Below are 11,463 nucleotides of genomic sequence, written 5' to 3' on the forward strand. Positions count from 1 at the left end.
CTTGAAGATGGGAACCACATCAGCCCTTTTCCAATCCTCAGGTACTTCCCTGGTGCTCCAGGATTTATGAAAGATGTGGTGCAATGGTTCTGAGATAACATCTGCCAGCTCTTTCAGAACTCTGGGATGCAATCTGTCGGATCCCGGTGATTTATATTTGTCAATTTCATTTTCTTACATTAAGAATTGAAGGAAGCACCCAGTGTTTCCATCTTTGTCATTTTCTTTAAAGCAATTAATGGGTGAACTTAGTTGTCTTGTGGAAGACTCTGATTGTAGCTGGAGCAAGTATGGCAATTTCCCTCATCTTACAGTTCTCCCATCCTCTAAAGACTGCTGCCTTGCAGTCTCCTTGTTTGGAGACTGCAAGGCAATTTCAGTCTCCAAAGTAATTGTTTGGAGCACAACACTGGCAATCTCACATCCTCTATTTGTCCAGAGAGGGTTGAAGGAGCCAGTTCCATATTCTTAGCCACAATTGCTCCATTTTACATGGAGCTATCTTCAAGCTGCCATTCTTGAGCTGTGGTGGCGCAGTTGTTAGAATACAGTATTGCAAGCTACTTCTGCAAGCTACTGCCTACAGTTCGGCAGTTCAGTTCTCACCAGCTCAAGGTTGACTCAGCCTTCCATCCTTCCAGAGTCAGTAAAATGAGGACCCAGATTGTTGGGGGCAATATGCTGACTCTGTAAACTGTTAAGAGAGGGCTGTAAAGCACTATGGAATGGTATATAAGTGTTATTGCTATTGCTTTCCCAGAAGTCTTCCATTTTGTACTATAAAAGTGCTGAAGATAATGAATTAGTGTGTATATGCAAGTTTTTAAATTTTGTTTGATGGATTTTTCAAATAGGGAGAGAAAAACATTACTAAAGTCTTCCTCTGGTTTTTTTCATATTCTAATTATTCCTTCATTTCCTCCTGATTTTGTTTCAGAAGACGATCCAAGCCTAATTTTTTTCATCATATGAACTTGAAACTGGTTTTAATACTTGGTTTTCTAAATGAAAGTTTGCACCCAAGAGTACAGTCTGTAATTTCTATGTAGCAGTTTTCATTCCTGCCAAGTCTAAAATTACTTTTAAAAAGATAATTATTTCCTTTACTGGGTGCTCCTTCCTGTTTTCCACATTTAACATATTAATGTTTTAAAAAGAGAGAATGAAGCCTGGGAAAATTGCAAAGAAATTGAACATTCAGCATTTCTGACCAGTGTTGGATGTATTTACATTAACTAGGCAGCCACATACAGTTTAGAAAGGCAGAGATTTCACAGGTAAACTTCTGTGATCACTGAAAGAATGAAATGGCATTAAGAGAAAGGGGGAGAAAGTTTACAACCAACAAAGAAACAAGCTCAGAGAGCACCAAGAACTCCACAGTTCAACCTTGCGCTACATATATTCTCTTCTATTGAAATGACAGTTTGCTTAAAATTGTACAGTTCAGGAGATCAGCTGAGTTAATTATTACAGAGATCAGGATTCTCAAATGCCAAATTAACAAATAATGTGCAGTTGAGTCCTATGTATGTTAGTTGGGAAGCAAAGTTAATGACTCTTATTCTCCAGTTAAAAGCATTTGGGGGAGCAATCTCTTTTTATCTTTTTTTTCCTCACAATAAAAATGTTAATATTATAGTGTCACATACACATAACAGATTTGCTTAACAGAAATAAATCATGAGAATGCCCACAAAATAAATTGTTCCTTTAAATATTTACACTGTTCTCTCCTCATTTTATAAAAACAGCTTCAGCAACAAATAAAATAGCAATAAAAAACAGCTCAAATGAGGGGAAAAAATCGATCAGCAAGTCTCTACCCAAAGGCATTTACAATCTTACAACGCAAACTGCTGAAGCTCCAGTATTTGAATAATCAACTTTGGTTGCTGTAGTGTGGCTGATGACTATTGTACAACGCACAATATTGTAACAATTCTTATGTTTTAAAGCCTGCACATACAATATTAAGGGTTTAGGTTGGATGATTTTTAAAGTTATAAACTGTTCTGGGAGGCTCCTTCCCTAAAAACTGGAGAAAAGTATAATAATTAAAAAAATGCATTTTTTTACACCCCACAGTCATCTTTCAAATTGCAATGTTTTATTTTATTTCCACTCTTCCAACCCTTTGCTCTCTCTGTAGTTATCCAACCCATCATATTTAAATTCTCTTGGTGAGAATCAGAATAAATCAGAATAGTAAACAAAGCTGAGGAGAGTTTCTATTTGATATTGCCTCTTGTATACCTTCCCCTGGGTGGCTGTCACCCTCTTCCCATCCTTAACAAAGCTTTTCTCCTCATCCACCAGATGCCACTATCCTTCTGCTGATATCACAACAACCTTTCCTGCACCCAAGTCATTTTACCAAAGTTTTGCTCTCTTTTTTGTTGTTGTTGTTATTCTATTCAGACCGTCATGCCAGAAGAACCCCCGCCAACTTTCTCTATCCCCCAGCAATCATTCAGATCAGATTATTTCAGTGAATTCTTCCCTGCAATCTCTTATTCCCCCTCAGAAATTGCTAAAAACCCACACATACACACACCCTCAAGGTTTACCTATGCAATGACGATCCTTCCGCCCCCCCCCCCCACATCCAGAATTGCCAGGTACAAGTTAAGAGTTGCTTTCTCTCTTGATAACCCAAGCAAGGCTCAGCGTATCTTCCCTCCCCTTCTGAAACATTTTACATCTCATTGCAATATTTACGAGCCAACCTCTCGGTCAGTATCTCTACTGCCTCAATACCCTCTCTTTCCTTTATTTATTTTTATTTTTATTTTCCTTTTCTTCTTCTTTTTTCAAATTTCAAAAGGTAAGATGAAATAAAGTCACCAGGCAGAAACTCGGCACCAGGAAAGAGAAATGTGTCTCTGCACAGCCAATTGTCTTACCTAGCATAGTGACAGAGAGCACCAGCTGAAAATAGAAAATCAGATGTAGGGAGAAACCCATGATTTCGCTCTCTGCTTCGCCTCTGCATCAGCCCTTCTCTTTAAGGTTCTACAAGAGCTCTGATGTTAACACTTGGACTCTTGCTGGCTTATAGAATTCCACCTCCTGCTTTGGCAGACTCTCATGGGTCCTAAAACCCTCATGGTTTCATTCCCCTACTACACTTTCGTTTCCTTCAGCAAGTGAAGATGAAGAGTATTGAAAATTACTGTTCCACCCCCACCCCTGTCCCACCCTATTTAAATATACATAATGTAAGGAGTAGAATTCGCCTGCATTGGCTCATTTTGATAATTTTGCATCCCATTCCATTTGTTAACTGCCTAGATAAATGTCTCAGGTTAATTAAAGTAAGGTGCAAACTGAAATATATTCAACTTATTTCATTCCCCCATAACGGTATAAATATCCTAAAGGAAATTAGCTGTTTTTGCAATACCTGTACAGATGAAGGTTTTAATACCTACATTTTCTGCCAATGCACATTTTTACAACTTAAAGTTTGCCTGATATAAAGTGATGTATCTGAATACATACGTTGCATTTGGTGCTATCGCTGTAAAACAAAAACATATGGAGGTTTTGGACAATTTCATATGTTGCATACTGTACATTTGATTGTTACCTTTGGAAAACCAAGGAAGGTTTAAATTTATGTCTCCTTCCAGAAAAGGCTATTTCATATCTTTATTTTTCAGTGCTTATAGGTCAATACTTATAGGTGTATCTGCATTGGGATTTAGCCTCTGGAAACACCAATAATCCTTTTACTATGTAGACCCCCTTGACTCAGATGGAATTGGTTGTATAGAAGGAAATTTAACCATAGTCTTACCAAAGTTCCCAGGTGGAAGAGGAAAAAGAAAATGCAAGTATTTGGGGGAAGAGTTCCTTTGGAAGAAATTGGTGGGTAATATATCTGTTATACTCTAAGATTGTATTAGACAGCACAATTCTAGAAAACGCACAATGTATTATAACCATAATAACTTGTATCATCGGTGGCCTCTAAATTACTCACATCTTTGTTCTAATCTGGTCAAAGTGATAATCCTCCTTGCTCTAGCAAATCAAAAAAGACCTGCCTGCTAAAACATCTATTTTGTTTACAAAAGGGTCCAAGATTCAAAAACTAATACCTGCAGGTATGTTAGGAAGTCTCCCTGACTTAAAACCTGGGAAGTTGCTGCTACGAACTATAAGCAGATGATTGAGGATAACATGGCTTCTAGTTCAGTAGAGTTGAAGGACAGCAGATTGAAAAATGCTGTTGTGCTCAGTATTGAGTTCTATGAACCAATGGCCCAAGAAAACTGCAGAAAGTCATTACAGTTAAGCTTGACTTGCAGGAGAGACTCTATCTGGATTACTGTTCTTTGGGTAGAACTAAATCCAAGTCAAAGAAGGAAAGGGCTAACTGCTGCTGAAAATTGCAGAACAGGGACGGTAAAACCAGGCAGTTGACCGGCTTCTCAGTCAAGAGGCAATTTTCTCTTGGCCTTTTGTAATATAAAGCAACTGATGATGTTACCTAGTTAGATAATGAAATGTCTGCAAGCAAACAACCAAGGTCAGAGAGCACCAATAATTCCACAGTTCAATCCTGAGCTTCACATATTGCATTCTCTTATAAATGTAAATGCCACCTGGCCTCTTGTTTCAGTTACAAATCCTGCATGTCAATGGCATGCTAATATGAGTCATGAGTAGTAGATTAATGTGTTATGCATACTTCAGACTTCAATTAATTAACCTAGCCAACCCATTGAATCTGTCTGGGGCTAAACCAACTCCTTCCCAGTCAGCTTAAGTATACCTATGTTATGTGATCCTCCTATCTGAAGATCCTATCTGATCATCTTTGTCTTGATCAGATCCTGAGGGAGGTTTAACTTCCCTCAACATCTGATCAAGACATGGAGCTCAACACGGGCAGTGAAAATGGGATTTTATCCATTTGGATGGAAATGGGTAAGGATGGTTTAATCCATTGGTAGTGGCACTGTCTTTGATCATACCACTGCAGATTTTTAAAAAAGTTTTTGGCAAGCAAAATAAAATAAAATAAAATAAAATAAAATAAAATAAAATAAAATAAAATAAAATAAAATAAAATAATAAAATAAAATAAAATAAAATAAAATAAAATAAAATAAAATAATAAAATAATAAAATAAAATAAAGTAAAATAAAATAAAATAAAATAAAATAATAAAATAAAATAATAAAATAAATAAAATAATAAAATAAAATAAAATAAAATAAAATAAAATAAATAAAATAATAAAATAAAATAAAATAAAATAAAATAAAATACAATAATAAAATAAAATAAAATAAAATAAAATAGTTGCTTATCTTGTTACGTCTCCAATAAAAAACTGTCAGCCTCATTTGTGACACCTAGGAGACAGAATGGCACAACTTGCTTCAACCGCTGTGGCACATTTGCCACGGATACTCACCACAGTGAACTTGCTGCAGGACAACTCACCACAGGACAATTTAACAATTCAATTGAATTATTTAAAATAAATAAAAAATATTTTAATTTTTGTCATTCACATTTCATGCTGTCCCTCCTTTTGCACCCTTTCTTTAATGATTCTATTCCACCATTTCTTTAATATTAGTGTAACTCTTGTCCCACAGCGAATTGTCCCATGGCAAGTTGGCTGTGGTGAGGTGGCCATGGCAAGTTGGCTGTGATGGGTTGGCCGTGGTGAGTTGGCTGTGGTGAGTTGGCCATGGCAAGTTGACTGTGAAGAATTGCCATAGATCCCCTGGGAGAACTAAAATTAGTGGCTGGATAACCAACTCATTGTGCACTCCTGGAGTACAGAGGTATGTTAGTTATGGGAATTGCTATCTTGTGCATCTTTCCTGGCCAGCTGCATTGGTAGTATCCTGGTGCACTGAACTGCAGGTGAGCAGCTCCATTTTGTGTGTATAAGTGTTTGTGTGGGACGGAGGTGTTCATAAAACATAGGGCATTTGTATCTAACCAACTGCTCTGTATGAAGGAAAAGCTTACACCATTTTAAGAACAAAAGAGTTGGGAACAGAAGAATAATGTGCATTTGAGCTTGACAATACATTTCACCTCTAGGAGCTTGGCTCTGATTTCTTACATACTGTAGTGTATGGGGGCTGGTGCTGCATCACTGATCTTGCAAATCAGTGCATGTTAGGGGAACCAATAATTTTGTAGGCTCAATAGACTGTTTCTCTTTCATTCAGCTCATTCAGGTTACAGTTTGTATAATGTTTTGCATTGCAAATTGCAGACCTAGAACTACTTAATAAAATTAAGTTTGGTATGCATCATGCAATTCATAGGGATGCTAGATAAATATCTTTTAGGACCAACTGATATTCACACTGCAATCTCTATAATGATACAATTGTCCTCCAAATTAAATTCAGTTAATAGATAAGAGCTGTTCAATAATTTTAAAATCTTGTTATCTGATTAGAGTATATATAACAGCATTTTAATCAGGGGAAGAAACTGATCTTCCTTTGGGGCAACAAAAAAGTTTCAGGCTCTCCATATCTATATTGTAACTGGAGAAGACCATTCCATCCAAGTATTCTTGTATGTACAGATCATTTTTAAGTAAGATCACTATTTTTAAAGTAAGGTTATTTCTCAATAAGGATCACTCTTAAATAAGTGTAAATAAAAATACTTAGAGGTACTTGGATTTTTTTATAGATCTTCTACTTATTTGTATTCATCCAAGAACTTTTGCTTGAGTGTCAAGGTCTAACATGTCAGACCAGTTTATTAGGTGTTGTATAGTGTTCTGACCTCAAACCATGGATCAAATTTATAATCAGGACTTCCCATTGATCAGCCTGAAACATCCAGGAATGGGGGACTGAAATGAATACATAATGTCAGTGTTTCTGAACCTTGGCAACTTTAAAACACATGGACTTCAACTCCCAGAATTCCCCAGCCAGATATGTTGAAATCCACTTGTACTATAGGGTATATTTCTATTCTTGTTTTTTTTTCTAATCCTTGGACACTAGGACACAAAAAGACACCACTGTAGACTTTTAAGAAATCCTTTTCACAGGAATATAAAAATTCATAAACACTGAGGCAATATGAGTGGCACCAGACATAAGGTACAGGATGAATGCAAAGATAAAACAAATTATGTTTCAAAAAATATTGTCTACTCCTGTTATATTCACCTGATCCAGCAGTATTGGATCAATAATTTTTGATTGTACAAAAGCTTTAAATCATTTCCTTATGTTCTTATAGGCAAAGAGAAAACTGATCTAGAACCCATTTATTGGAAGATCAACATATGTCCTTTTATGAAACATTGCCAGTGAGAATGATCAATTTTGGCTTTTTCTCTACAATTGAACTTATACCTGTGTCTTTCACTAACTTGAACAAAGATGCTGAAGCATACTGATATTATTCAGGTGACATTGTCCTTAACTTACTATTAATGTTAGCATGGATTTGAGCTCAGGATCTTCAGTGAAGATACATCTGATATAACAGATTTTTTTTAATTACATTGAGGTTTTACGTGAAAATATTCCTGTTCTGATTAATTCAAAATCCATTGATTAGCCCTCCTACCAAATCTGACTACTTTAGTAGGAAAGTGCATTGGCTTAAAATTTAAAAATAGCAATAAACATAAGGAGACTTAGTGTTCTCCAATTCCCCAACATTCGACAAAACTAATTTCTAAGAGTTGCAGTATCTGAGCTGCAAATTCACACCAGCAAATTAACAGATGACAGCATAGAGAGAATGAAAACTCCAACTCAGCTAGTCAGCTGAATTTTTGCAACCATCTACTGTATGACAACCTGAAATTCAAAATGGTCATAAATCAGCTGAAATATCTAGCGATCCAAATTGGAGGAATCCCAAGTACAGGTAGACTTCTCTCATCTATTTCTTTGTTCTCTGCAACTCTTTTCATCCCACTTGTGGCCTCCCTGCTTCCTCTTCCCCAGTTACTGCTCCCAATGACTGTCTGGCTTCTTTACATTTTCCTTCCATTGGTGAAATAGTAAAAAAGGGGAAGAGAAGACAGAAGATACATGAAGGGTTACCAGACAGAAAAGTAGAAATGATTGTTCTCTGCTGCTCTATTGCTCTGCGCTGGATCAAATGGTCTGAAGATACAGCAAGGTAGTTTGAGTTGAAGATTAGGAGATGCTGCTTAAACACAGGAGCAATTAAATAATGGAAACTGTAATGTATTGGGCTTTGTCAAGGGAACACCACATGGGTTAATTGCTGGAAGGTTGCTTAAGCTGGGAAGCTGGCTAACGGCTCCCAGCTCCTCAGACAACCCATCTCCAGTGCCGCTATTGGTTGCTTCTAGGGTGGCAATAGGTTGCTTTAAACCTATTGGCTGCCGCCTAGAGGCCAGGTTATAAATTGCTGCATTCACAGCCCTGTTCCTCAGTTCAGATTCTGCAAGCAATAAACAATGATCTCTGCTGAATTCACTCACCTCATCTTGTCATTGAAGCATCAAACCCAGTACATAACACTGGCAACAAAGGTGGGTCCTGCTCCTCCAACTGAGCTGAAGAGTCACTAGAGGAAGGGCCGAGCATGCCTGGCAGGAAAAGCAATCCCCCCCTACGGTTGGCTAGCAAAGCCACACTAGTGACCACGTGCCTATAGGACCAGTCCCTGGGCAACAGAGGAGCAGGACAAGAAGACACCGAGCACCGGCCGCGAAGACCAGCAAGATGGCCAAGGTCAGAAAGCTGGAAGAATTCAACATAAAGCAGCCAGAAGAGTGGTCCTCATACCTGTCCAGGGTCGAGAACTATCTTCGAGTGAACCAGGTCAGCAAGGATGGACTGAAGGTTGCCACGGTCCTCTGTGTGTGCAGCCCAGCAACGTTCGACATAGCAGAGAACCTGTTCGCACCAACGCCTTTGGAGTCCGTATCATTCATGGACTTGAAGAAGAAGCTTGGAGACCACTTTCAGCCCAAGCTGTCGGTAATCGCTTGGCACTATGCATTCAAGCAGAGAGTCCAGCAACCAGGTGTAACCGCGTCCGAGTTCATCGTGGCCTTGAGGCAGGCTGCACACCTGTGCCAGTTCTCCGACGTCGAGGAGAGGCTACGAGACCAGCTTGTCTGCAGTCTCTGCAACCAAGAGCTATAGCAAAAGCTTTTTGCCAAAGAGACTCTGTTGTTCCCAGATGCACTGAAGGAAGTCATGGCGGACGAAGCCGCCAGTGGGACCGTACAAGCCATGCAGCCTGCCAAAATTACTCAACGAGAAGAAGCCATCCACCACAAGGACATCAAGCACACAGAAGACCTCAAAGACGACATAGAAGTCGACAAGCTGCACAGACACAATGACCAACAGCGTCGCTGCAACAAGCAACATGGGCCCACTTACAAGGCAGATCCCTTCCTTAGATGTCCAGGTTGTGGCAGCCGCCACCAACACTTGGACTGTACGTTCCGGACAGCCACGAGCCGGGCCTGCGGGAAGACGGGCCACATAGCTTCTGTCTGCAAAGGTCACCAGAGGGAGTGGCCATCAAATCGCCAATTAGAAGATCCGACCAGGAGAGGTACCGGGGCCACGGGAAAGTATAGCGTGGGATTTTGCTCCAGCCACAGGAGCATTTGCCATACTGGGGCTTGCCACCTGAATAAGCCAAAGTACAGACTTCAGGTGGAGCTGCAAGGGGTCCCCTGCAAGATGGAGCTGGACACAGGCGCCGCCATTTCTATTATTTCCTTTGAAACATTTAATTTCGTTTGCAGTCGCAGTAAGAAATGGGCTAAGCTGAGGCCTTCTGATATTGTACTAACTGATTTTCAGAATGCCAGAGTCGCAGTCAAGGGTGAGGCCACACTAGCTGTTAAATGTAAGGGGTTTTCTGGGCACCTGGATGTTGTCGTAGTAGGGGGTCAGCGAACGAGCCTGATTGGGCTCGATTGGTTTGATGAACTAGGCATCCAAGTAACCAGGATCAACCGGACACAAGTCGTGAGTCTAGTGACAGTATGCAAGGAATTCGCAGATGTGTTTGATTCAGCTCTGGGGACATACATGGGCCCACCAATAGCATTTAAACTAGATCCAAATGTAGTGCCAGTCAGGATTAAATCTCATAGGGTTCCATTTACCCTTAAACACAAGATAGATGCTGAATTAGATAAACTTGTTGAACAGGGCGTTCTGCAGCCAGTAGATGGGTGTGAGTGGGAGATCCCAATTGTAACGCGACTAAAAGCCAACAGGGAGGTCAGGATCTGTGCAGATTATAAATGCACAAATAACTGTGCGGTCAAACAGCACGCATACCCAGTACCAGTAGTAAGCCACATCCTGGCATCCTTGCAGGGTGGCACCATTTTTGCAAAATTAGATTTGGCTCAGGCCTACCAGCAGCTTCCTGTTGATGAGGCCACAGCCACAGCACAGACAATTGTAACCCACAGGGAGGCATTTAAAGTAAAGCGCCTGCAATTTGGGGTCAGTGTAGCCCTGGGCATTTTTCAGGGCATCATGGAATGTACTCTCAAGGGCATTCTGGGGGTTTGCTCCTATTTTGATGATGTGCTCATCGCCAGTGATTCCACTGAGGTACTAGCAAGGAGGCTCAGAGCCGTCCTGCAAAGGCTGCGCGAAGCAGGCCTCAAGCTTAAAAAGAATAAGTGCAGTATTGGAGTTCCCTCAACTGAGTTCTTAGGGTTCCACATTGATGCTGACGGCATCCACCCTGCTGAGTCTAAAGTAAAAGCCATTCAGATGGCACCCAGCCCTAAAACAAAAGGAGAGCTAAAGGCATTCCTAGGCCTCCTAAATTTTTACCACACATTCCTTCCTAACAAGCTGCAATGGCAGAGCTGCTACACTGGCTCTTGGATAAAAATGCTACATGGAAGTGGACTAGTGTTCATGAAAAGAGTTTCCAGGAATTGAAGGCGCTTCTGTCCGTCAGTTCAACTATCACTCATTTCAAAGAGTCAAAGCCAGTTTGCTTAGCGTGTGATACGTCCCCATACGGGGTGGGTGCAGTCTTAAGTTACTTAGAGAAAGATGGAACTCAAGTTCCAATTGCTTTTTATTCAAGGACACTGTCCTCCGCTGAGCGTAATTACGCTCAAATTGACAAAGAGGCACTGGCCATAGTTGCTGGAGTTAAAAAATTCCATGATTACTTATACGGCAGGGACTTCATGGTCTTCACAGACCATAAACCGCTATTGGGGTTATTCACTACAGACAGACAGACACCCCACATTTTATCCCCTAGAATGCTTAGATGGTCCATTTTTTATCCGCTTATACTTTTAAGCTAATTCACAAACCCAGCAAGGATATGGGCCATGTAGATGGCCTGAGCAGGCTTCCACTGCCTCAAATTGAATCAGTTCTGGCCCCAGCAGCTCCCGTTTTGTCCATTCAGGACTTGCTGGAGTTTCCCCTCCATGTGGGGAACATTGCTGCAGAAACAGC

The 11,463-nt window shown here is 40.1% G+C and overlaps 1 protein-coding gene across 1 annotated transcript in view; it reads right to left on the bottom strand.

Moving 5' to 3' along the window:
• The window catches only part of LTK (leukocyte receptor tyrosine kinase), a gene marked incomplete at both ends in the record, with an annotated part of 140,107 nt that extends 137,140 nt beyond the window's left edge, over nt 1–2,967 (bottom strand). The window contains one exon of the mRNA XM_083365850.1: nt 2,907–2,967. Coding sequence (XP_083221976.1) covers nt 2,907–2,967 — 61 coding nt within the window. The remainder of the gene's footprint in view (nt 1–2,906) is intronic.
• Between the last annotated feature and the right edge of the window lie 8,496 nt (nt 2,968–11,463).

This window comes from Vipera ursinii (assembly GCF_947247035.1).
Source record: "Vipera ursinii genome assembly, chromosome: 1".
Classification (NCBI taxonomy): Eukaryota; Metazoa; Chordata; class Lepidosauria; order Squamata; family Viperidae; genus Vipera; species Vipera ursinii.